Source organism: Cibotium barometz, chromosome 39 (assembly GCF_041138505.1).
Source record: "Cibotium barometz isolate CiBa-2024 chromosome 39, ASM4113850v1, whole genome shotgun sequence".
In the NCBI taxonomy this organism is placed as follows: Eukaryota; Viridiplantae; Streptophyta; class Polypodiopsida; order Cyatheales; family Cibotiaceae; genus Cibotium; species Cibotium barometz.
Window position 1 is genome coordinate 10,025,450 of NC_141084.1, and position 27,725 is coordinate 10,053,174.

The window sequence follows — 27,725 nt, forward strand, 5'->3', positions numbered from 1 at the left end:
TCTCGTAAGAAAGCATTTCTATTGGCCTGGACTTCACAAGGATGTTACTGACTATGTTCTGCAGTGTCAGAAGTGTCAAGTGAACAAAGCAGAACGTCTTAAAGCTGGCGGGTTACTGCATCCATTAGAGATTCCCGACGGAAAGTGGGAAAGTATCTCTATGGATTTTATAACGGGCTTGCCCACAACGAATCGTGGACATGATGCGATTTGGGTAATCGTGGATCGATTAAAACTAAGCTTTGTCGGTTTGTGCCTACTAAGAAAACAGTTACAACTCCAGAATTGGGACGCCTTTTCGTGGAGAATGTTTACCGACTTTATGGCTTACCGTCCAATATTGTCAGTGATCGCGATCGCAAGTTTAACAGCCATTTTTGGCGAGCAGTATTCAGTAAGTTGGGTACTATGTTGAACCTTAGTACAGCTGATCATCCGCAGAAGACAGATGGTTAGACTGAACGGGTTAATCAAGTGCTGGAAGATATGCTTAGGGCATATGTCAGCAAAAAACAATCTGATTGGGAGTCTTATTTGCCTATTCTTGAGTTTGCTTACAATAGTGCAAAGCATGTCTCGACAGGCTTTAGCCCTTTCATGTTGATGTATGGTTTTCAGCCACGTTCACCAGTGTCGGTGGGACTGGCGAATGAGAAAATCAGTCAGGTTCAGGATTTTATCCAAGACCATATGGATATGTTGCGCCTTGCACGATTAAATGTTCGTCAAGTGCAAGATCGTTACAAGAAGTTTGCGGACCAGAAACGTAGGCCACTTCACTTTCAAGAAGGTGATTGGGTGTTTCTGAAGGTACCAGAAAACTCCACCAGTTTAAAAACGGGTCCCGTACCAAAATTGTCGCCCCGATTTTGTGGACCGTTTAAGATACTCAAGAAGGTGGGCCCAGTAGCCTATAAACTTGAGTTACCAAGCACATTCCAAGGTTCATCCCATCTTTCACGTAAGCCGTTTGAGGAAACGCCTTATGGGTCATGAAAGCCCGGTGGATGATTCTTTCTTGGTAGAATATGTGGAACCTCCAATACTGCCTCGTGAACCAGTATCAATCACGGGCATAATTTCGTTGACAAATCAAGATATGATGCAAGGCAAGTAAGAACAAAAAAAATTCTAAACACAAATCTATTTCTAGATAACAATGCCAAAAAATGTTTAGTCTTGTTTATGTAAAAATCATTTAGAGACTTACCCCTTAGTCCATTGCTCAACCTCCTAATGGTGAAAGCTACTCTTGCTCTCATTCCCATCCATTGTAACTCTGTTGTGGTACTGAATCGATTGGGTAAAGAGTAATGCTTGGAGGATAGGGTATGTGGGCATTTCCTAATACCACTATTCTAGTGAGAGGCACCCCAAACAACGAGCGGCAGGGAACGAGCGAGACAAAGTCCGAGCAAACCTCGTCATTTCCAAGAACAAGTGGAGGTATTTCATCAAGTGTCTCAGCCAAACACAAAAGCTACATTGCCACATAGTGCTACTCAAAGCTACACTCATCATCCACAAAAATGGACTGTTGTCGGTGACGGTCTCGACTCCGCTATTCATATCTTGCATCCCCTATCATTTGTCTAGCCATAGCCTCAGCATACACTAGCAAAATACTTTTAAAAGAAATGCAACAAGTCTCATCAACAATGCATGGAAGATGCACTAACTTAACTAATATGCACACCGCATGGGAAGGCAGAAAAGAGATAGACATGATTTTACAAACCAAGGCCACATCACATAACAGGGCAAGGCCCAAAAAATGCCAAAAATACATATCCAGAATTGCTGGCCATGATGCACAAGAAATGGCCTTCTTGCCATAAGCCTAGTTGGTTTAATTTCAAGTGTAGGAGTTAGGGAATATTATGAGCAAAATATCCCCTTGAATGGATGCACAAACTAGCCATTGTAAGCTCCCAAATATATATTGGCAGGTGTCAAAATTCAGCACTTTCCAAGCCTCTATGGTGAGCCAGCCAAACAACCACTTTGGATTAGCGGCCCGCCGCTTCCAGCCCCCTTTTTTCTTTATTCCAGCGGGCCGCTTCGAGCCCCCTTTTTTCTCTATGTTATGCAAGCCATGATGTTATTCTTGCCATAAGCATTCAACCAATGATTTTATGTTATGCAAGCCATGATATTATTCTTGCCATAACCATTCAACCATGATTTTTATGTTATGCAAGCCATGATGTTATTCTTGCCATAACGCAATGCTATCTATTGTTGCACATCACCTAAGTGTCTTCCTTTCACTGGTTGCATGCCCTTTGCGTGTTTGCCTCCTTCATTTGCACTTGCAAACAACATACACATGATTGGAATTGTGCAAAGAAACACGTTACGTGCTGCTTCTCCCATCAACCATCTCTCTCTCTCTCTCTCTCTCTCTCTCGGCATACCGAGCTTCCTCTTCACTATCAGCTGCAGGGTCAAGACGCATAGCCATACACTGCAAAGTCTCTCTCAACAAGGAAGGTGGCAGAAGAGGCGGTTGACATGGATGACACGGTTTGCACATGCAAACCTTGCAAAGGATGCATTGGTTTTTCTTCTCTCGCACAAGATGAAAAGCGTCCCTTCCCTTAGTAATGGAGTACGCACGTGTCATATGCAAATCCTACGTGTGAGCTCTCTTCAACAAGAACATGCCTTGTGCCTAAGAAAAAAAACGAGCCATCCATAACAAACCATGAAGAGGATGAAGACATGACCGCATTAGTATTTATTAGGCATGTCTCAGGTAATTAATGAGCAAAGAAAGCTTCCAACTCTGTCTGTGCGTATAACATCACCATAGGACTTAGATTTGATTAAAAAGGTACAATGTCTGCATATCTTGTATCCCTCACAACAAACATAGATGCCATTTCACCACCCCCCAAGTTGCTATTTCCTGACTCCTTTCATGCTCGTATGATCACTTCAATATTTTTCACTTCTTCCCACATTTGAGCATCTGCATACATGTTGGCCATCACAATAAATGCTGCAGCATTGCTTTTATCCAACTTCACAGCACATTGAAAGGCATATCTACCAAGCTCCACATTGCCCCACTTACTACAAGCACCCAACATGGTGCACCAGGTCGCAAGATTCGGTTTGAGGGGCATTTTCTTCAACAACAAAACAGCCTCATTGAGTCGACCTGCACGACCAAACAGATCAACCATGCAATTGTAATGCACAATTGTTGGCGTGACACCGTTTTTTTTGTCCATGGCCTTGAAGTACTCCCGGCCCTTATCCACAAGACCGGCATGACTGCATGCAGTGAGAACACTGAGAAATGTGATCCCATTTGGTTGTATGTCTTGCTCCCTTATCCGATCAAACAGATGGAAAACAAGTTCACTCTTTCCTTGTCGGGCATAACCTGTGATTAGTACATTCCATGACACAATGTCCATGATGGGCAGTGTATTGAACACCTTCTGTGCATCAATCATACTCCCACATTTACAGTACATGTCGATAAGCGCATTTGCCAAAGGTACATTAGTGGCCTCAAGTCCACCCACTCTAGACATTTGACAGTGAATCGTGCTTTTACAATTGACGGGCCTATCTTCCCAAGTGTTGCAAGAAAAAGCTTCTTTTATAATGACTTCTTTGATGATTTCAGCATGTATTTCTCGGCCCCTGTCTATGGCTCCACTGCTGCCACACGCTTTTAAACCGCAAATGTGTGTGATAGTGTTCGGTGACACACCCTCCACTTGCATCTGTTCCAAACATTTCAATGCCTCCTCACCACGCCCATGTTCCGCGTACCCTGCTACCAGAGTAGACCACGAGACCACATTTCGTGCTGGCAGCTGTTCGAATAGTTCCTGTGCTTCTGCAAAAAAGGCACATTTGGCGTACATATCCACCAAGCTATTGCTGACAAAAGGTTCTCTTTCTAATCCCTCTTTAACAATCTCAGTATGTACTTGTCGTCCCTGTTCTACAGATTGTAAGCTCCCACAAGCTTTCAAACAACAAATAAATGTAGCTGTATCCAAGGGCAGGCCCTTTAACTGCATTTGTTCCAAACATTTTAGCGCTTCTGCACCAAACTCATGTTCAACATAACCTGTAATAAGTGTATTCCATGAGACTAGGTTTTGAGCCGGAAGCTTGTCAAACACTTTCCGTGCTTCTGCAAGTGAGCCACATTCGGCATACATATCAACTAATATGTTGCCAACAAATAGATCCTTCTCCAACCCCTCTTTGGATATTTTGGTGTGTATTTGTCGGCCCTGGTCTATTGCTCCTATACTGCCACATGCTTTCAGACTGCAACTAAGCGTGGCCACATCTGGTGACACCCCTGCCAGTGGCATCCGTTTCAAACAATCTAATGCTTCTTCGCCGTGCCCATGTTCAGCATACCCAGATATAAGCACATTCCATGAGACTACAGTATGAAACAACAGCTGGTCAAATGTGTGCCTTGCCTCTGCAAGGAAACCACATTTTGCATACATATCCAACAAAGTGTTGCTTACAAAAGAGTTTCTTTCCATCCCCTTGGCCACAATTTCAGTGTGTATACCTTGGCCCTTGTCTATGGATCCTATGCTGCCACAAACTTTCAAGCTGCATACAAATGCGGCATCATCAGGAGAGACACCATGTGCCTGCATTTGTTCCAAACACTTCAACGACTCCTCAGCAAACCCACGTTCAGCATATCCTGCAATTAGGGCCGTCCACAAAACGACATTTTGATCTGAAACATGTTCAAACACTTCTCGTGCTTCCATAAGTGATCCACATTTTACATACATATCCACCAGAATGGAGCTAACAGATTGGGCCTTTTCAACTCCTTTTGCCATGATTTTGGTGTGTATTTCTTGGCCCTTGTCTACATCTCCTAAAACGCTACAAGCTTTCAAGCTGCAAACAAACGTGACAGCATCTGGGGACATGCCCTGGGTTTCCATCTCCTCCAAACAATTAAGTGCGTCTATCTCATACCCATGTTCAACAAAACCTGTTATGAGTGCATTCCAGGAGACCACATTTTGAACTGCCATCCGTTCAAACACTTGCCGTGCTTCTCCAATAAAGCCACATTTTGCATACATGTCTACCGTAGTGTTGCCGATAAAAGGATCCCCTTCAAAACCCTTTTGAACAATTGCAGTATGTATATCTTGGCCTCGTTCCAAACACTTAAGCTGAGAACAAGCTTTCAGTAGGGCCACGAATGTATGCTTGCTGGGGTGTATGCAATTCTCTTGCATTTTCTGGAAGAATTTGAGAGAATGCTCGGGGTTACCACATTCTGTCCATCCCTGTATGAGAGAAGTCCAAGAGAACTCATTCCGGTAAGCCAAACTGTCAAAGATGTGTAGTGCATCAGGCATGCTTCTACAGTCCACAAAGGTCGAGACGAGGTAGTTCCCGAGCGCCTGCTGAGCCTCCAACCCATTCTTGCAGATCTGGTCGTACAGGACCCTGGCATATGCTAGATCTTTCCTTTGCCTGCACCTCTGCAAGTTAAAGACAAATCTCTTCGCTGCAATCACAGCACGGCCATCCATTCCAAGAAAGCAAACATCTCGTAGCTACACCAACATCTTATAATGACTACCAATGCCTTCTGCAGACATCACATGTATGACATTTATCCAATTGCAGCCTCCTTGATCCGTGTGTGATATTTCCCATAGAACTTGAAGAACAAACCTGTTAGTAAGGTAGCGTCTTGCACACTGTGTACTGACCGATAATCTTCTTTAAACCTGCCATATCTGAATGTGTGAAAGGTGCAGACATCGCTATGAGCCACCTCCTCTAAGCCCAACATCTCCCTCCAAACTAGCTGAGCTTCGAGTGCATCCACTACTACTGGAACCCTGATACAGGCCTTGAAGCTATGCCCACACTCCATTAGAGTCTACTACCACGCAGAGTTCGCAATTAACGAATGCGATTTATATACTTACACATGTCATTACCATGCAATTTTTTTCTTTAGCACCCTACCCTACCTGGGTTCCAACCTTGACATTACCCCACCCTAAACGAATCATACCTGGGTTCATACCTTGACATCCCTGGTGTGTGAGAGTGGTGCAATGCTTGCATTGCTTCCCCTAAAGGAGCTTTCAGAAAAAAGAATATTATTTACATCCAAACTCCTCACGGAGTGGGTGGGGGTAGAGACATGATCATGCCTTACTATTGCATAGAGAGCGAGATAGTGTTATTGCCTCTATGAAAGAAGAGTCACATGTGCTTGCTTTGCTTAACATATTATTTCTCTTAGTTCTTAACTATTTAAGTTGCTACACTTTAAGCTCTTCAGCTCTAAAGATCTATAATGTTAATTCCCAAAATCTATCGAGGAAGTTGTCCTCTCTCTCTCTCTCTCTCTCTCTCTCTCTCTCTCTCTCTCTCTCTCTTTTTGTGTTATTGCCTGCTTCGGCCTCTCTCCTACTAGTACTGGAAACACGTTCACAAGCGATGACCTTAGCAAGCTATAAACATCGTGGGGATCTTTCCAATGGCCGAGCCTTAGCACACTACTTCAAGAGCTCCACACCTCATTGGGTAGCCGTTTGTGTCACCGTCTCTTGCTTGTCAGCATTGTCACACCATCAGGTTGTCCCTCCTCACACCTCAAACCACTCATATACACACACTAGCATGCATTATAGAAGATAATTAGTAAGAGGATTAGCAAGAGTAAGACTCAATTGCAAAATGGGAGCATATGTTACATTATGAGAAAAAATGACTCATATAAAAGGTCAAGTCAGGCACCCAAGGCTCAAAAGTGGCCTATTACTTATATAATACTTAGTCTCCTAATACTTATATAAATCCATTCTAGCTTGTTGCCACATGCTCTTGGAGCAAGAATCGCCATAAATATTCTTTCGGACCATTTTCGGGCACATATCCAAGTTATAGAATTAGACGCTATTGCTTCATAGATTGACCATAAATATTCCTTCGAACCATTTTTTGGCACATGTCCAAGCTATAGATTTAGACATTGTTGCTTCATAGATTGATCATACATGCTTTTGGTATCTCCATCTTTGCTATTTGATGTAGAATTATAGTGGCAACTCCTGTTAACCCTAAAAATGGGTTCTCTCTCTCTCTCTCTCTCTCTCTCTCTCTCTCTCTCTCTCTCTCTCTCTCTCTCTCTCTCTCAGCCTAATGCAAGAGTATACCTAGAGAAGCATGGTTGAAGAAGATAGAAGGAGGAGGAGGATTTCTTTAAGTCCTAATCTCGTAAAATCAAGCTCTAGTAATCTTTAAAAAACCTAGCCCTAGAGGCTTTGATATTTCCAAAGTCTTCTTCTTCTTCACAATCCAAAAGAAAAAGGATCAAAGGCTAATGAAATTACTTGAGGGGATTATTAAAGCGCCATGCCAACAAGCAAAATACCTAGTTTTTGTTACTAATACAACTTCAGTAGGAAGATGTGGGTGTAAGCTAAAGCTTTTGGAAAATTTAATATATGGCATAGTTTGGTAGAGAATGACAATAAATAAGTCAAAAAAGTTTTAAACTAATGGAGGAGGAGAGTTCACATCTAGTAAATTCAATGCCTACTATCTGCAAGGAGCACAAGATCAAGAAAAATTTGATAGTTTCTCATACTCCACAACAAAATGGTGCTATAGAGCCCAAGAATCATACAATTATGGAGATGCATTAAAGGGAAAGGAATGCCAAATTCTTTTTGGGTGAGGTAGTTAACACATTGCAGTACATATCCTTAACATGACTTACACAAAGGTAGTGCAGGCCATGACACCTCAAGAAGCTTATTCAAGTAAGAAACCTTAATGTGAGTTACACAAAGGCAGTGAAGGACATGGCACCTCGAGAAGCTTATTCTAGTAAGAAACCTTTAGTTCCATATTTTAGGACATTTGGTTATGAATATTTTATGCATGTTCCTCTCATCTGGAACCGGGATAAAAAAATGTATCTTCTTGTGATACAATATGGAGTCAAAGGGTTATTGACTATATGACCCCTAGAGGTAAAGAAGATAATTATCAATAGTCATGATGTGGTGTTTATGGAATAGCCTCATCAGGTGGAGGAGAATGTTTCATCCACACTATCTTCAACAAAGAAGTATCCTAGCAAAAGCAACCACCAATGACAATATCAAATCCACAAGAGGTGAATTCATCATATGATAAGAAGAGAAGCTTGCAACACCATAAAAGGGGGCTGTATCCTAAATGTGTGAACCAACTCTCTTGGATGGTAAATCTCCACCAACAATCACACAAGAGCCAACAATTATTCATAGATCTAAGATAATAGAGGAGCAGAAGAGGGCCTTGGCTACATTGTCAACATGGTCTTGATGATTGATATAACAAAAGTATAGAAGGTAGCCAGCTTGGAGGAAGCATTAGTATCAAAGTTAGAGTATGACTAAATTATGACTAAGTTAGAGTATGACTAAATTATGAGAAACCAAAATTAGGATCTTATGGATCAGTGGATTTGAAAGGCTAAGTATAAGTTTTATGGTCTATTAGTATATAAGTACAAAAGACAAGGTTCATGTCAAAGGGTTTAATTTTTTAGAAACATTCGTCCCCATAACTAGATTGAACACTATTTGTACATTATTAGCCTCTGGTAATAAGTGGCCCGATATTACAAATAGATTTGAAGTTTTGAATGGCCATATCAAGGAAGAGGTTTATGTGGCATAATCACCTAGGTTTGGGACACCTCGTTTAGAGAAAACAAAGTGTGTAGACTTTGGAAAGAATTATACAAGCTGAAAAACGGGCCCCTTGGGTATGGTATCAGTGGTGGCTAAATGCTTCTTTGTAAGTGTATTGGTCTTTTTAAATGCCTGATGCAAATTTTTATATTTTCTTTGAGCAAGGAAAGTATATAATTATTGTCATATATGTGGAAAACCTCATTATGATGGGGAACCATGAAGAGAAGATCTAACAAATATAGGAGATGTTGAGTTCACAATTTGAAATGATAGACATTAGCCTTACACATCTATATTTGGGGGTTGAGGTCTAGCAAGGGAATCAGATGGAATATTAGAAAAAGTATAGATGAGAAATTTTGGAAGCATTTGGCATGGCTAAGTGAAAATGTGTAAGTTAGTGGTTACACCCATGGAGGTTGATGTGAAGCTATCTATGGAAGATACTTCTCCATTTGTGGATGTAAAGGAGTACAAGAAGTTGGTGGGGAGCTTGATCTTTCTATGCAATACACATGCCTGACATCAGCTTTGTAGTATGTGAAGGAGTATGAGAAGTTAGTGGGGAGCTTGATCTTTATATGCAATACATGGCTTGATATCAGCTTTGCATTTGTGGATGTGAAGGAGGACAAGAAGTTAGTGGGGAGCTTGATCTTTCTGTGTAATACATGGCTTTAGCTTTACAATTGAGGATGTGAAGGAGTATAGGAAGTTGGTGGGGAGCTTGATCTTTCTGGTAATACATGGCTTTAGCTTTACAATTGAGGATGTGAAGGAGTATAGGAAGTTGGTGGGGAGCTTGATCTTTTTATGTAATACACGACTTGAGAAGTATCTACGAAAGACACTTCTCCACCTATGGATGTGATCTCCACCTATGGATGTGAAGGAGTATATGAAGTTAATGGGGAGCTTGATCTTTCTGTGGAATACATGACTTGAAATTAGCTTTATAGTTTGTCCTTAGGAGGATCTCAAATCAGCCCTAAGAGAACCACTAGAAGGTAGAGATGCATGTGTTAAAGTACATCTATGGTATCACTTACATATCAGGCAATACCTTGGCTAGATTTTGTGATTTAGATTAGCCAAGAGATCATGATAGCAAAAAATCTATTTCTAATATTATTTTCTTATTGGTTCTAGAATTACATGATGGATCACAGCACAAGAAGCAACTCAGAATGGCCATTTCTTTTACAGAGGTTGGAAGCAGTTTAATTGAGAAGGATTCTAGAAGACATGGGTGTTGCTCAAAAGCTAGCGCAATAATGTTGATGTGTGACAGTTAGGTTACATGACAATTGCGAAAGAACTAGGTGTTTCATGCTCACACAAAGTGCATTGAGATGTAGTAAGATATAATATCATTATGTGTGAGAGCTTATCATGGATAGAGAAGTGGAGCTTGTGTAACAATAGAAATTTTTGTAAATATTTTCATAAAGACTATTGGGAGAGATTTATTGGGGCGCATCTTCATCAACTCAATGTTGGTGGACCGAAGACATTGAGAGGGGTTGTTGGAAAATCGTTTGCTTAATTCTCCACCCTCATGTTGTCCATTGCTTGTTGTCATCGCACCCAAGTACTCGTCGAGACTTCCTAGTTTATACAATAGCCAAATGTAGCCCGATAGTTAGGAGATGGCTTATGTGGACTTGGCACTCTGCCAGCAAGATGCATGCTTATGCAGGCTATGTGACCATATTTGAGCTCCACAGCAAACTGAGGACACATTGTTCTCAGGCTGCAAGGCTTGTTTAAGGCCAAACCATCTTAAATGATCGTGTGAGCTATGCTACATCCCTACGGGACTCAGTTATAGTCTAATATAGTCCTATTTAGATGATATGGTTGATTGGTAATTTTGCACCAAGTTGTGGGGGTTGGTTGACATGGATGACCTATGTCCATGCCAACACTGTGGGCACTATATTTAGACTAGTTTAGTAGCCTTTGTTGATCATCAAGATCATTGGGTTCAAGCACTCTTGTAAGAAAGACACCCTTCATCTAGAGTCTATCTAGATTGCCATTAAAGCTCCTTACCCAAAGTATATAGGTTAGCTGGATAGCCCCATTAGTTTTGTAATCAAAGTGCAAGTAGCAATATTGTTTACTTTCCACTTCTTTTGACAATGCAGTGCTTTGTATTGTGAAGACTATGCTTTATCTATTGTGTTTTCTTGCACTTGCTACCTTAAAGCTTTTGTAGTACTAGGCTTAGCCACCAGTAAGATCTACTACCAAGTCTGTCTCCTGGATTGCAATAATTGGATGGATGATGATGATTTGGTGATGGGCTTACAAACAAAGTATAACATATGTAGATTGTAGCATGACATGTATTAAGACGATGCTATTACTACATAGCTACCCTGCCATCCATCCTCTAGATCTAACAAAGTGGGCAGGTTTTTGTACTTGGAAAGAAGGACCAAGATGCTTCTCATGACTCCATGTTTTGACCTTCCTCATGGACTTTCTATAGCAGCATATAAAGATGAAGATGAAGCCCACGACACCTTCTACAAAGCTATATTAAAAGCTTGTAATAACTCTCAAGAAAAAATGACAATCAGTTTTCCATGAATGTGTTTGCAATAAGCATCTTTTAACAACCCTAAACCTTGCAAAGCCTACACTTGTATGCTCATGCATGTTTAGAAAAAGTTTGGCCAAAGCTATCCATCGGAACCTTCACCACTAGTTTATACATGCTACTCTTCAACCTTTTAGACATTTTGCACACACGTTCAAAATTTTGTTCAATGTTAGAAGAAGAGGTTAAAGAATTCTTCTAAGAGGAGAAACCCTAGCATGGTATACTTAGTTTAACCACCCAACCATTATATTTATACTAGCGATCCCGATCATCCAGTGTGTATCCTATCGATTACACACCATCCATGGCGTATCCTATCAGTCACACACCATACTCATGCACCCCCTATGTCCTTGCTGTTGGTACCCTCACGCTACACATCACTCTAGGTCTATAATCGTCACCCACAAATGTCACTTAATTTCTTAAGTGGTGATATGTGCAATCTCGTAAGTTGTCATTAGGTCTCAGGCTTTTACTTGCACATCTCATGCTTTGCAAGTGTGCACTTGTGTACGGGTATAAGAAAAGCTTAAGAGATGAAAGGAGGCGATCCATAATAGTAAAGAAGGAGCTGACTAAAAAAGGTGTGGGAGAGAATCTTGTAAGAGTCTGTTAAATTGGGCGAACGGCTATAAGAATCTTGCAAGTGTGTGCTTGTTAGGGGTATAAGAAAAGCTTAAGAGATGAAAGGAGGCGATCCATACAAGTAAAGAAGGAGCTGACTAAAGAAAGAGTAGATAAGAAGAGAGGACTTGGGTGAGAATCTTGTAAGAGTCTGTTAAATTGGGCAAATGGCTTTAACGGCCCCCCACCAATAATTTTTAGACAAAATCACAATTATTACAAGAGATTGGTATAAAGAAATAAATAATTTTACATCACTTCATAATTTTTGGCCGCCCCCCAATAGTTTTTACTTAATGTATATTTTACCGATTTTTTTGCTCTAATGAGCTCATAATGATGTAAAGAAGGAATAACCAAGCTTAATGTAATGTTGGCATTGATTTCTCACATATACTAGATAGCCTAGGTCATATCGACGTTATAGGCAATGACCGATTGCCCAAACTAAGTGCTCGACCACTTACAATTTTTGGATAAAGGATAAGACAACTAATGAGAATGGACATTCCCTTGAAAAAAAGATTAAAAGCTCTTGCTTCTTTGCTTTGCTATGTATGTGGCTCTCCTTAATTTCTTATAAGCCTATAATTTTTTTGCAGGTTATCTTTCTTCTCTCCACCATTTTTGCTTCTTACAACTTTGAGGGGTTTTCCCTAGTGTGCTACTATAACAATGGGTTTGACACCATTGGATCTTCACCTGTTGATTGCTACTCTACAGGCTGGAGGAGCTTCTCCCCCCAAAGAGTCTTCTTTGGGTTAAAACTATCCCTTGACATCTGAGGTAACACTTTGCTCGTCATGGTTTTTCCATAGGCTATTGTGATGGATCTACACTCTTGAGCGTGTGCTACAGGCCAGTCTCTAAATCACTAAAAGCATGTAATTATAGGATGTCCCCATGGGATAAAATAATCCAAGATCTAGGGTTCTCTAAAGATAGCAATATATATTCTTTACAACCTACCAATGATTTGTTCTTGGACTGCATAAACGTTTTGTCCTAGGAAACACCATACTTAATATTTGGTCTCATGTTACACAAATATATGAGACACTCAACTTCTTGACTATACAAGCTCATATCAAAGGCTTCACATGCTCATCTTAAACTTGGGTTCTAGTATAGAGGCTTACAATCTTGAAAGGTAAACTTATGCAATAGACTCTGTATGTACTTAGAATACCCTCATCTCTCTGTACAAACTATATCCCCAAGCAAATTCAGGAGACCAAGATCCTGTTGGAAACAAGGTTGCAAGAATGCACACACACACACACACACACACACACACACACACACAGTGGAGAAGCTCAAGGGAGCACATAATGAGATGATAGATAGATAATTAATGACAAGTATACCCCAAGATGGGTGTACCTCCTAAAGAGGAAAAAAGTCTGGCTGGTCCTAGTGTGTTCACACACATCACTACTACCAGATATGGCTACAAATCCCTCCTCGGAGTGATGATGTGAACAAGGGGTGAGCTGGCACTAAAAGTACAAAGATGTGCCAGGCTCTTTGGACTGTGAGATGGAGCCACGACTAATCCCCAACAAAGGTGTTATATGCACACATAATGTTGCATATACTAGGAGGCTAACCCACATTAGTAGGCTTGTGAGCATGGGAACATGGGAACAAGCTCTAGTGGAGCATGGGTTAGGACAAACCTTAAGGGTTAAGGTTAAGGTCAGGCATCCAAGGGTCACACATGGGAAATGAAGAGTCAAGAGTCACTTGAGGGTCCTCCTATATAATAGGAGCATGGGGCACACTCAAGGGAGGCCAAGGCTATGTTATCTTGAGGCTGAGGCTATGGTCTCCTGATGTTATCTTGAGGTTAGGTTATGTTATGCTCTCTTGTGTAGAGGATCATAACTATTTCACACTATAGCTACATGCTATTGGATTGGAGTTATACCTCTTGATGGTATGGGACATAAGGGTAAAGGTATGATGAACTTCATTATAACTCATGTGTGCATCCCTTGGGCTCGGGGGTGGTCGGGTGGATGAGTTTATGCTTGATTTATGCATAACAATTATCTAGAGAGATGCTCGGGTTTTAACACTGGTATCAGAGCAATCTCTAGTTAATTATTGTTATTTTTTTTCTTATTGCAATTTTTGGCATATTTTTTGAAGTAAATTTTAATATTTACTAAATAAAAAATATTATTTTATTGATTTGTGTTGATGATTTACACGTGGATCGTTGATATGGCGGTTAGAACGTGTGTTACTACTACTCAATGGACGAATCAACGTTGCGAGGAAATTTCGTGAGTTTAATGCTATTTTTTTCTATTTTTTATGGTTTAAAATAAGCATTAATGGAAAGTTTTACCAAAATACCACATATTTCACTCTTGATATTTTTGGTAGAATGGATTCCCTGAATTTCTATCATTTTTAGAAATTTTTTCTAATTTTTTAGAAATTTTTAGAGAATTTTTATGGTTAAAAGCTATCAAATTTCTGTCGATTTTCTGCTGAAATTCAGTAGAGGGGGCAGCATGTTGATGCATGGAATGCTCTCCCGTGTGCATGGGACCCTCTTCGCCTCTTAATTCTGAATTTTTCTTCTATTTCTTCTCTCCCGCATGTGAACTCGGGAGAGAAGAAATTGATTAAATTTTAATCATAATTAAACTTTAATTATGAATGCCTTTTATTAGACACAAATTGATTAAATTTTAATCATAATTAAATTTAATTATGATTAAGGTAATCTTAAGTAAGGCTTAATCATCTCTTAACAGAGAAGAGAACATGGGGTGGAGAAAGAGAGTATGTGATTTGGAGATGGAGATTTGGAGATGGAGAGGAGGAGAGAAGAGAGAGATGGCTTCTCTCTCTCATTTTTTTCGCACAGGCCGTCGGGGGGGGGGGGGGGGGGGGGCGAAAAATCGCCACCCCCCAAAATTGATTTTTGTAAGGTTTAAATAACCTTAGTTAAAAAAAGTTCTTTTTTAAGTTTATATATATATATATATATATATAGTTTTTTTAAATTAAAAAAAAGCTGTTCAAAGCTTGGAAAAAAGAGGAGAAAATATGAAATTAGGGAAATAAATTCTCTGGATATTTCTAAAAATTATTTTCTTAAAAACTCTTGGCTTTTCGCACTCGGGAAACCTTTTGGCTTTCCAAATTCCGGAAAATCTTTTGACCTTTCGGATTCTAGAAACTTTTGACCTTTCACATTTTGATTTTTTTGTCTTTTCATTTTCCCAAAACTGTTGACTTTCCATATTGCGGAAAAACTGTTGGGATTCCAAAATTTTTTGACCGTTCGTATTGTAATCGTTCAAAAATTTTAAAAAATTCTTAAAAATTAGTGAAAATTAGACAAAGGGTATTTTAAATTTTTGAAAAATGTGGGGTTGGTGATTGGCATGTGGTGTGTCCATTCAAATTCCTTTAAAAATATATTTGCTGACCCATAAATTTGGAAAATCCATTAAAATTATAAATTTTCATTGATTTTGAGAATTGTCCGGCGGAATTGGAAATTTTGTGAATGAGGGGATTCTCAGGAAAAATTAGGAATTTTTTAGAAATTATTTTTAAAAATCCTAAAAATTAGTATTTTTAAAATATCAATGGTATTTTAGCAAATCTATTTGCTAAAAACTTTCTAGAAAAATATAGGTTTGGAATGCCATAAGATAGGTTTGGTGGAATTCAAAATTATTATATTTTGAGGGCCTATAAAATTAGAAAAATTTTGGAAAAAATCATGATAATTCTTTTTCTCAAGAATTTAATATTTTCGAGGGTTATTTAATGTTGAAGTATGTTTTCTTGTGCTGACATTAGATAAATGCAGGTTATTTATACCTCGTATTAGTAGTTATTTTTGTTTGGATTATTTCTAAACGATGTTTTCATGATTTTTTACCATTGTTTAGCCATTCTTTTTGGACATGTTCCTTACTTTCTTCAATGATGGCTAGAATCTACGTTCAAAGTGCGTCTCACCTTTGACACTTTTCCATGATAATTTATTTTGCACTTATTTAAGTGTGGTCTATGCTTAATTTCTTAAGCCTAAGACAAATTCTATCATGGGTTAGTTGATATGTTTGTTTTGGTGGATTTTATTGGATGTTTTTCAAATTTTATATGGACTCATGAGGTTCTGCCTAGATCACTTGTGTTTAGGGGTTTTTTATTGAGTGCTACACACATGTGTTTCACTTGCTTACTTTGGAGTTTTGTTTGAACGAAACTATGTTCATATACTCTGGATTGATGAGTTGGCCACCAATTTTAATGCTTCTTTTGGCATGATTAATAACCATTAGATGACATGCATTGAATTTTATGATCAACTATGATTTTCATGGATTCGAGGAGCTTCTATGCTTTTATCCATGGTTTTATTAAAGGATCTTTTGGATAATATTATGTGCTTTGAAGATAGCATTTCCCTTCGTTTTTTGCACCTGATTTTCGAGTATATTCCTTGTACTCTTGTATATATTCCAACTTGGATACCTAGTTGCTTATGTATCTAGGTGAATTGTTATTTTTTTACCCCAAATTTATTGAGTTTATTGGGTAGTTATCATTAGAAAGGCACCAATAATTCAAATTCTTTTCTAATGATATACTCGAAAAGAGTTATTTCTTGATGTGGTCTCAGGTATATAGAGACAGATTTTAGTATGTGAAAGTCTGGGATAAGGCCATCTTATTCCTTTTATACAAGATTTTATTCATATTTCCTAGATGGCATACTAGGGAGTTTCAAATTGGTAAGGTATGTATGGGTGGTATCATGGTGGTATGGGACACTAGCAATCCCTCACATATATTATCTTATGGGATAATTTGGGCTCAAGATTGTTGCTTTGCTAACATCACTTAGCATGTTGACCTCAACATTCAAAGACAATCTCATTTTTTGAATTCATTTGAAGTTGTAATGTGGACATTCTCTAGATAAACTTCTTTTATCTATAGCCTGCATGTTTTGATGAGGGTAATCTCATCGGCATTTTCACTTGTTGAAATCTTTTTCTTTAGAGTTCGAGTTTATCTTGTTGTGTTCGAATTAAGGGAATTTTAGATTCTTCCTTTGTTGGCATTAGTTCCATCCTTAAGGTGATTTATACAATCCACCTGATTGTTTACGAATGAACATATGTGACTCATTGAGACGTTGATGACTCTCTATGTTGATATGGGTAACTCGGGATGCCGGTAATTCCATGTGCAGATGTGGGTACGTCAGATCGCCAATGGATACCTGGCTCCTACTGTTATAATGCCATGTTTTTCTACTTTATTCTCGAATGGTTTACAACAAGAAAACTACTTTGAGTATTAATTCCTTTGATCATCCGTAGTCCGATGGGCTAACAGAGCGTATGAATCAGATTGTAGAGGATATGTTTTGTGCATATATCTCTGGAAAAGCATCAAATTGGAAAAAATATATTCCAATGATGGAATTTGCCTATAACAGTTTTAAATATACGGTTATTGGTTTTAGTCCGTTCATGCTTATATACGAGTATCAACCCAGGGCACCTATTGATGTTGGTCTTAAGGACATCGAGCTTGATGCATTGAGGGATTTCTTACGTGATATGCAGGAAATACTAACTGAAGCTCGGGATTCTATCACGAGTGCTCAGGATAGGGCACGGTGCTCAACTTGTTCTTTTGAACCAAAAGCATTGGTTTATTTTAATGTTCCTAAAGATTCTCAAACTTTGTCATAGGAAAATGCTCGAATTTATCTCCTAGATATTGTGGTCCATTTCGAGTTATACATCGGATTGGCACGGTTGCGTATGAACTTAAACTACCTCCACATGTTAGAGTTCATCCAGTCTTTCATATCAATAGATTGAAAGGGAAACTAGGAGGTGAGGATAACATAGTTACTCCTCAAGAACTCGTTGAAGTCAAAGAATTATTCTATGTTCCACATGAACCTGATAAGGTACTTGAATTCAGGGAAAAGAAACTTTGTAGTTGACTAATCCCTGAGGTTAAAATTAGGTGAAAATATAAGAAAATAAAGGTTTCGACTTGGGAGTCGGTTGATATTGTTCAGCGTAGTTCTCCTTCTTTTCATTGCAAGAGTGCAATGTTTTGAGAGAGGGGAAGTATGTTTTGAGAGAGGGGAAGTATGTTATATGCACATTATGTGTGCATATACTAGGAGGCTAACCCACGCATGGGTTAGGACTAACCTTAAGGGTTAAGGTTAGGGTTAGGCATCCAAGGGTCACACATGGGAAATGGAGAGTCAAGAGTCACTTGAGGGCCCTTCTATATAATAGGGGCATGGGGCACACTCAAGGGAGGCCAAGGCTATGTTATCTTGAGGAGGCTGAGGCTATGGTCTCTTGATATTATCTTGAGGCTAGGTTATGTTATGCTCTCTTGTGTAAAGGATCATAACTACTCTTCTACCATTTCACACTATAGCTACATGCTATTGGATTGGAGTTATACCTCTTGATGATATGGGACATCAAGGTAAAGGTATGATGTACATTATAATTCATGTGTGCATCCCTTGGGCTCGGGGGTGGTCGGGTGGATGAGTTTATGCATGTTTATGCATAACAATTATCTAGAGAGATCTTAGGGTTTTAACAAAAGGGAAGTAAGTTCAAAGCTTTGCAAAAAGCTCCAAACTTCTCTTGTGAGAGAGCCTTCATGAATAAATCTGCCATGTTGTCCTGTGTTAGCGTATAAGCCAAGCTAATTTCCTCTGCGAAGCATCTCTCCCTGACATAATGATAATTCACCTCAATGTGCTTTATGCAAGCATGAAAAACTAGATTCCTTGTAACTGCCAAACACACTCCACTCTAGTTGTAACACTGCCTTGTACTTAGCTTCACAGCTAGAAGTGGCCACATTGGGTTGCTTCTTGCTGAGCTAAGATATACATGAATCACGAAGGCAAAAGCAAAAACCACTCGTGTGTCATAACATCCAACCCAATTTGACCCTGTAAATGCATGCAACTATGATTTACCCGTTTGACAGACAGTAAATGTTTTTTGCTTGGGCTATGTATAAATCTGTTCAATAATGAGACCCCATACTGAATGTCAACTATGATTTACCTGTTTGACAGACAGTAAATGTTTTTTACTTGGGCTATGTATAAATCTGTTCAATAATGAGACCCCATACTGAATGTCAAGTCTAGTATTACATAAGAAGATAAGGTATCCAACAGCTTCTTAATACATGTCAGTATCAAAAAGGTCACCTGCATCTTCAAGACTAGGTTGCAAACCAAGTTCCATAGGTGTAGCAACAGATTTACAGTCTCCAAGATTGAGCCTCTTCAATAATGCCTCTATGTATTGTCTGTAGTATAACAATACCATCATTACACTGTCAAAACTCAATACAATGCAACAGGCCAAGATCTGACATTTTAAAAGACCTCTATAATTTAAAAAGACCTCTATAAACTAACTATAAAAACTGAAATATGACCACCATCAGGGCTTATGGGTAGCATATCATCAATGTATAGCACAATGTGACCAAAAATTCATCTTTAGTCCTTTTAATGTAGAGGGTACTACCAGTAGGACTATTGCAAAAACCTTATGTAACCAAGTATGCATGTATCTTTTCATACCATGCTCTAGGAGCCTTCTTAAAACCATACAAAGCTTTTTTCAATCTCTGCATACTTTTGATTTCTCACCTTTCTGAACAAAACCATGAGGATGAGATACATAAATCTCCTCATGTAAATTTCCATTCAAGAAAGCAGTTTTGATGTCTAATTGACGTGCACTCCAACCTTTATGTGCTGTAAATGCAATGATACTCCGCATGGTAGTCATATGACATGTGGGTGTAAAGGTCTCACCATAATCAATGCATTTTTCATGTGCATAACCCTTTGCAACAAGCCTTGCTTTATATTTCTTGACACTATCATCAGCTTTACGTTTAATCTTTTAAACCCATTTTGTGCCAATGGCCTTCTTGCCATGAGGCAAATCAAACAACTCCCAACGTACCATTTTTTAGGAAAACATCATATTTAGATTGCATAGCACTCATCCATTGTTCTGATTCCTTTGCTTCATCAAAGGAGACATGTTCCTCTTTATTACATAAACTGGCAATAAGAGCATAACTAGTGTCAACATGAGAAGTGTGATAAGAATCTACACATGTTCTGCTACACAAAGGAGTGCCCAATTTGATTCATGTAGTGTTTGTACACCAACCGTTTTTGCATACTTTTTGATTTCCCTTATTTCCTCATCAACTACATCATCCACACTTGCCTCATCAATAGACTGATCTGTGGACTGAAAAACATGCTAATTTTTATTAACTTGTGTGGGCTGATTTTCAGCATTCCTTTAAGTACCCAAATGTTCTACATCAATGTGTCCTGCATTGAACAATGGAAGGAGAGTGTCAAATATGTCTTGCAAACATACATTTTGCTATTTTTTACATGAAAGTAAGGGTTGAATTGCATCTTCCACAAATACATCTCTAGTCACAAGAATCCACTTGGTAGCAAGATGATAGAGACAGTAACCTTTACTTTCCGGGCTATACCCTACAAAAATACATTTAATAACCTTATCGTCAAGCTTTCTCTATGAATTTGCTCAAGCACAAGTACATAAGAAAGACAAGCAAAGATGCGTAAGTGAGGAATGGAGGGATTTTTTCCATTCCAAGCTTCAAAAGGTATAACTGTATGCAAAGCCTTTGTAGGACACTTATTCAAAGCATATGTTGCACACATGACTGCTTCTAGCCAGAAACCATGAGGTAATTCCTCACTTTTGACCATACAATGTGACATCTCTATGAGAGACCTACTTTTTGCGTTTAGCTACACCATTTTGTTGAGGTTTATAAGGCACAGTACATTGGTGTTTTATCCCATGATCAGCCATGTATGCATGAAACCTCAACCATTTTGTTGAGGTTTATAAGGCACAGTACATTGGTGTTTTATCCCATGATCAGCCATGTATGCATGAAACCCCTTAGACATATAATCCCCCCCCCCCTCGATCAGTACGCAGGAGGGTACCAATCTTACATGAAACATTTTCAACCATAACAATAAAGTTCTTAAAGCACATAAAAACCTCTAAATTTTGTTTTAATGGATATACCCAGGTATGTCTGGAATAATCATCAATAAATGTGATAAAATAAAGGTAGCCCCCAATAGATGCTGTACTCATAGGACCACATACATCACTCTGTATAAGCTACAATTTTTGGACAGATCTAGTAGAACCATCTTTGGAAAATGATACCCGTTGTGTTTTTCCAAGAGTATGGCCCTCACAAACATGTTTGATAGGGGCTTTAAGATGTGGTATCTCATCCACCATGTCATGCTTGAAATGCAACAAACTGTGAAAGTTCAAGTCACCAAAGCGTGCATGCCACAGTTTAGCATCACCCATTAACATTGTGGCATAAATTATACATACAACATGCTTTTGTTTTTCATATGTATCTAGCCTATAAAGGCTATGAGACAAAGTACCAGAAGAAATAATTGTATTGCCATCAGTGCGATTATGAACAATATACTTGCCATCCACAAACTCGACCACTAAACTCTTAATGACCTCTTCAACAAGTTATTACTTCGATGTTAAGGAGTTATTTTCTACACTGGATGCATTTATTGAGTAACAAATTGCAGGTGAAAGCTAAGTAATAACCACACTTTCTAAATTTTATAAATTAATAACTGAAGTTGGATATTATATTATGAATCGAAGCTAACCTACAAATTCGTATATGCAAAATCTCTGATGATTTACCAGTTAAGTATTCACCTTGTGTAGTATAATTACTTAATAAAATTGTTATTTGTCGATTCATTTTCTTCTAAGGAATATTTTACAATCCAACCTAAGTAAGTTTCTCCATTTTCCATAATTTTAATCATCATCAAATTAAAACGTCACATATGCTTGCGATATTTGTGTCCTTTTTAATGATGCATTTTGTAGCAAAGCTATCTAACACTTGCAAGTAAGTTGCTACCCTCTATAATTTATTAAATAATTCCTCCAATATTTCTATGTAAGTTTTATCTTTCAGACTGTGATTCAAGCACTTTACAAGTAAGCTTTTCATTACTATCCTTACAATAGTGAGATCAAGCTTAAATAGTTTAATATAACCTTAATCACACCACAATGATGGAGGTATGTGTTGACTTCATTTAATCAACCATTCACATTTTCAGCAGTCATTTAAATCTTCTTTTATTTTTACAATAAGATAAGCATTCTCTTCAACAACAGTCATACTCTATTTGTTAATTCTTGAATGGATACATGAGCAATTTTTTCGCGCCTATCTTGAGCTCACCCAATCTTACTTTCAAACACGGGCCAGTTGATATGACGCAACTAAGGACATTTTCTATCCCAGGCAGGAGGGATGTCACGACTTATCCGTCCGTCCTTCTATGGTTAATTGGGGACGTTGTTTGTAGTATGGTACTTGGGTGATTCTGAATATTCCATGTGTAGGACATATGAAATTAGGGATGGCTGGAACTAAGTGTTGGATTATTTAATGCTTATGTGCTATCGCGTGTAGCTTTAGCATGTGTTGCTAATGTGAATGTGTTTGAATGGACAACCTTGTGTAGGTTGGTGAGATTAACGGGGTTGTGCTCGTAAGCCACAATGGCTGGAATGTGATGGCGGTGATATGGCGTAAGTAATTACCGGGAAGGGTTTTTCTCATTTTTGGTAATTGGCCGTAGTATTTACTATGAGATTTTGTATCATAGTTGGCCGCCCACCTTTGTTATACTTGGGTGTCGACTTAGTGATTTTGTTGCAGTTGAATTAGCTATATATTTTTCATTTAGTGGGTTAGGTAGGAAAGATTTATCTTAGCTTTTGGTCAAGGCAACCCCTACTTTTGTAAAATGGCAAGCCGGTGCATAATCGTGCATCTATTTTTGGCATGTGGGCTATTTTTATGAATAAAGCATACACCTAAGAGGTGGGAGGATGCCAACACTTCTTGTGGGGGGGGAGATTAGACCCAACACTGTGTACAAGGTGATGTCCATTCTATTTCCTTGTGATGTTGTTCTGTTTCTCTTGTTTTATGCTATGTTTTTCTCTTTCATATCAATTTGAATCAAGTCTATGCCTTAATTTTGGATGTATTTATGAGATTTTTATTATTCTTCAACAAGTATTTTAAAGATCCCGTGTCACTTATAAACTATTGTACGTTGTTTATGAATAAATATTCAGAGAGATCATCATTTGCTTATATCCATATTATTAAATGGAGTAATGAAGGGGAATTTCGAAAGTGAAAGGTGGATTAGTCGGTGCATTGAATAATGTTGGGTGCATGTAAATGGAACTAATGTTTTTATTCATGTCAATTAGGAGGAAGGCTAAATGCTAATGATGTTAGCTATCATTTTACAAAGTTGGCAATGATGCATCATACCTCATTGACAAGTTGGAAATGATACATTATAACTCATAGGCCTACCTTTTATTAAGAGTATTTATAACTTTACAAGATTTGTTTTAGGCTTATGGGACAAACTCCAAACAACTTGTTGAGAATACCTCTCTCTCTCTCTCTCTCAACCACTTCGTGCATTCAACACCTACACAAGAGCTTGTGTGTTCGAACAATGTAGTATTGCTTGCAAATCAAATCACAAAGATACTTCTCATGCGAGTAACTTTGATTGTTTCAATTTTGCCTAAGTGACCATAAGATGCAATTCTACAAAGTGAAATGGACGCACGACGTAGGCATGCTTACACACACACCCCACACACACACACACACACATGCATGCATGCATAGGTACATGCATACTCTCTCTCTCAACAATCCCTAAACTATATAAGTATTTAACCAAGTCATAGCAAATGTGATTGTGATTCTTAAGTTAGAGCCTAGGCTATGATACCATGATAAAATCTAAAGGCTCTGAAGGATTAAAGTTGTTATATGAATCCATGACTAGCATATCTAAAAAATGTTTTAAACACAATGGGAAATGACTAGTTCAGCATAAAATCAAACTTGCTCTTACTATATTGAGAAGAAATTAGTGCTCTACCATCGCTATGTTGTGCATGTGATCCAACTAGGCTATGTTTGTAAGGCCCCCTTATGAGGAGAAACCATGTTCGAGCAGGCCAAGCGTTTACATCTTAGCATGGACACTCAATGAATCCTTGCAACAATGAGAAATTTTGTACATATTGGCTAACATGCAACGTACACACACTCAACTCACAGGGGAATTGGATTACGGTTTTTACAGCTATGGAGAGAGTGCAGTTCATAGCACATAGCTAGGTAAGTTGGGCTTGGTTGGTGCATACACTTTATGGCCCTAAGCAGCCCAATTTCATATATTTCTAGGACACTTTTATACGTATATAAGACCAACATAAGAAGTTTTAAATAGGCTTCTTCACCTCCTTATTTCAAAGATCATCCTGCTTTCCATCGTACTTTGTGGTAACCACCCTTTACACTTTGGCATCATAGCCTCTATTAGAGTAGCTTAAGCTTCAACCATGAAGCATGTGTGGAGATTGCAAGCATCTGTGAGAGGGGATCTTCAACAATAAAATTTAATTTATTCTCTATCTCTTTTATTGTGTAATCGTGAGTATATTTTGTGTGTACGGAAAGAACCTGTGTGAATGTGACGTTTACCACATTTTGTGTTCTCCCAAAAGGTATGGAGGGGTTTTTTCACGAATATATAGGACAATGCATAGACATAGACTTTTTCATCTTTTGAAACCTTTGACACCTCAACCTTACCTTATTATATAGTGTGTATTACCACCTGCACTAAATATTAAATCATTCATACCTTAGACTAAAATACACTCAATATACAATTTGCAAATTGGTTCATTTCTTAATACTTTTATGAGGTTATTAACTAACTCTTAATGACCATCTCCTAACCCATACTACACTTTGGATGAATAGCCTATTTCCCCACCCCATATCCTGTCCTCCCTGACAATGATGATATGGGGTGCTTCATTACTTGCATAAATACATTAGGAGGGAGATAAGGATCCATTTATTTTGTTTATCTAAACTATTGGATAAGAATGCCCCTTCTCAAAACATTATCCCTACCAATATGACCTTTTTATCTTAAACTCTTGTGGATAAGGGTGCCCCTTCTTAGAACATTACCCCTACCAATATGACCTTCTCCTATTTTGTTCCTTGGTGTCATGTGATCAAGTAAAATCTTTTATTAAAGAATTGCGTTCTTCATATTTTTAGATGTGTGAGAATTGACGAGGATTCTTACTCACTCGTGTTAAAGATGTTGTCAACATTACCATTGTGATATTCAATGCTATATATGGTGTCTATGTCATAAGTGATGGTTGATATAGCCTTCTATTAATGTTAGCTATAGTGTCAATATCCCCCATTGAGAGTTAATGCCTCACTCCAATATTGTTCTTGAATTTTTGTGACCTACAACTCCATGTGAAATTGCATGAAACTAAATTTTCAATATTCTTATGTTTGTGTGTATGTGTGTGAGAAAGAAAGAAACAAAAGTTATATCAATGTTTGTGGAAGGCCAATACATAAATGAAGACCACTATGCTTAATGAGAGAGAGACAAGAAGAAGAAGACAACATATTAATGTCTTGCAAAAGACCCAAAGGGTCTATGAGATAAAAGGTGTACAATGTGTCCATGGAATCTCATCTTGGAAAAAAAAGAACATACACTAATCCCTAGGTAAATGTAGATATGTATGGATCATCATCGCTATCCTCATTATGGAGGATCACCATCCTCATCGTCGTGGATATAAAGTAAGTGTAGAGGATACGAGGGTGTGTGAGTGTGGAGAGGGAGCTACCATTGATGTGTGGAAGGGGTCCGTAAAGGATGGCCAACATTAGCGAGGGGCTGAAGTAGATCTACAGGGCTGAATCTAGGACGAGGTAGAAGATGCTCAGTGGTGGACAAGGATCTTACCAATCTAGGGCTCATGATCCCGGGGTGCTCGAGGTTGAGGAGGGTGAGGCCATTTGGCTCTCTGAAGTGTGGTGGCACGAGTCCAACTCCAATTGAGGGGCGAGATGGTGGGTCCCTCATTCACTACTATGGTGTGGCCTTATCCGTTTAAGTGTCCTCCTCCTAGGGGTAAAAAAAATTGGTGATGGTAGATGGGCGCTAGGGTCGAGGATCTATGAATAGTAACTATCTTTGTCGATGGATCTCCAACCGGAAGAGTCCGAGACAACGTTGGTCTCGATACTCCATAACCCGAGATAATGGCCTAAACCCCTCTTTGAATAGATACTGGGATCTCCCCCTAATCTCATGATACACTGGGCATTGACAAATGTAATGCTCCTTCATGGCACAATGGTCTCGATACTCCATAACCCGAGATAGTGGCCTAAACCCCTCTTTGAATAGATATGAATAGATATTGGGATCTCCTCCTAATCTCATGATACACTGGGCATTGACAAATGTAATGCTCCTTCATGGCACAATCTACAGTGTCTGCTCTCTCTAGGGATTCTTGCTGCTCATGGCATGTGCCATGAAAACATCTAGGTACCCTAGCCTATGTATGAGTCCATCCTCTATAAGCCTCAGAAAATGGTCAATGTAATACTATATCTTGGGTGGTAGGGGCTCCCCTTTGGGGTAACCCATGAACCTCGAATGTGTAACTATGGCAAGTTATATCGAATTACCCAGTTCCTATCCTCATGTGTGAGCTTGGTGTAGGGAGACTATGGGTCATCATACTAAAATGAGGTTATTCGACTCATCTATAGTTCGTGTGTTGTGAACCATGTGAGGACAGAAGCATACCGGGATGGATGCTCCCCTCTCTCCACTATCCCAAGAAGACTATAATGCAAGCTAGGTATGGTAACCAGATGAATCCTTCACTAGAATCCTCTATATGTACATGAAGTCTAGAATAAGGCCTCTACCACCTAGGTGTTATATCAAACTCTGCTCAAATGATATTGTGAGGGACTTATGGTCTGATGTCAATCTGGATAGCATCAAATTCAATGGACATTTTATGCATAGCCAATTTGCCGGGCCGCTGCTGATAAGCCTGGTGCCCAGAATGGGGATGCATACATCATTGCCAGAGTTGCTAGTGTGTCAAAAAGCCAACCCTTTGTCTTGGGCTCCTAGAAGTGTGTCTAGTGGCACTGTCTATCTATGAGGGCAAGTGCAACATATCCCCTAGTCAATCTCTCATGTGATGTATGTCTCATGGAGAAGCATCTGCCAAAGCTCGTGAAAGTGACTCCTGAGTAGACATATGAGTTTGCTACCTCCACTCGGATACCCATGTAGGTGATCTTTGTATGTTTCCTCACACTAGGGAAGTGTAGAAAACCATTATCTTGGTTAACTGACAAGCCCCTCTACAAACAGAAGTCCTATAGGGCATCCATGTGCTTTTGTGGTCCCTCTTGTGAATCTGCACAATAAGCACTATATATCATTCAGCATATAAGAGAGTAGACACAAGTATGCCTACTAGGGATGCCTCTCCACCTCTCGCTCTGTCAATAAAGTTTGAGATCTCATCAATGTATAGCCTGAAGAGGGGATAGTGGGTAGTCCTGTTTCACCCCAATAGTAGTAGATATCTCCTATGAGAGTCCTCTAGGGCATCTCACCCTCCCAAGCATCGACTTAT

General features: G+C 38.9%; 1 protein-coding gene across 1 annotated transcript; it reads right to left on the bottom strand.

Moving 5' to 3' along the window:
* Positions 1–2,712: 2,712 nt before the first annotated feature.
* LOC147615705 (pentatricopeptide repeat-containing protein At3g09040, mitochondrial-like) lies at positions 2,713–6,232 on the bottom strand. The gene has a single exon (XM_086778273.1). The coding sequence runs from the start codon at positions 5,556–5,558 to the stop codon at positions 2,922–2,924; it is 2,637 nt and encodes an 878-aa protein (XP_086634399.1). The 5' UTR covers positions 5,559–6,232; the 3' UTR covers positions 2,713–2,921.
* Positions 6,233–27,725: the final 21,493 nt, after the last annotated feature.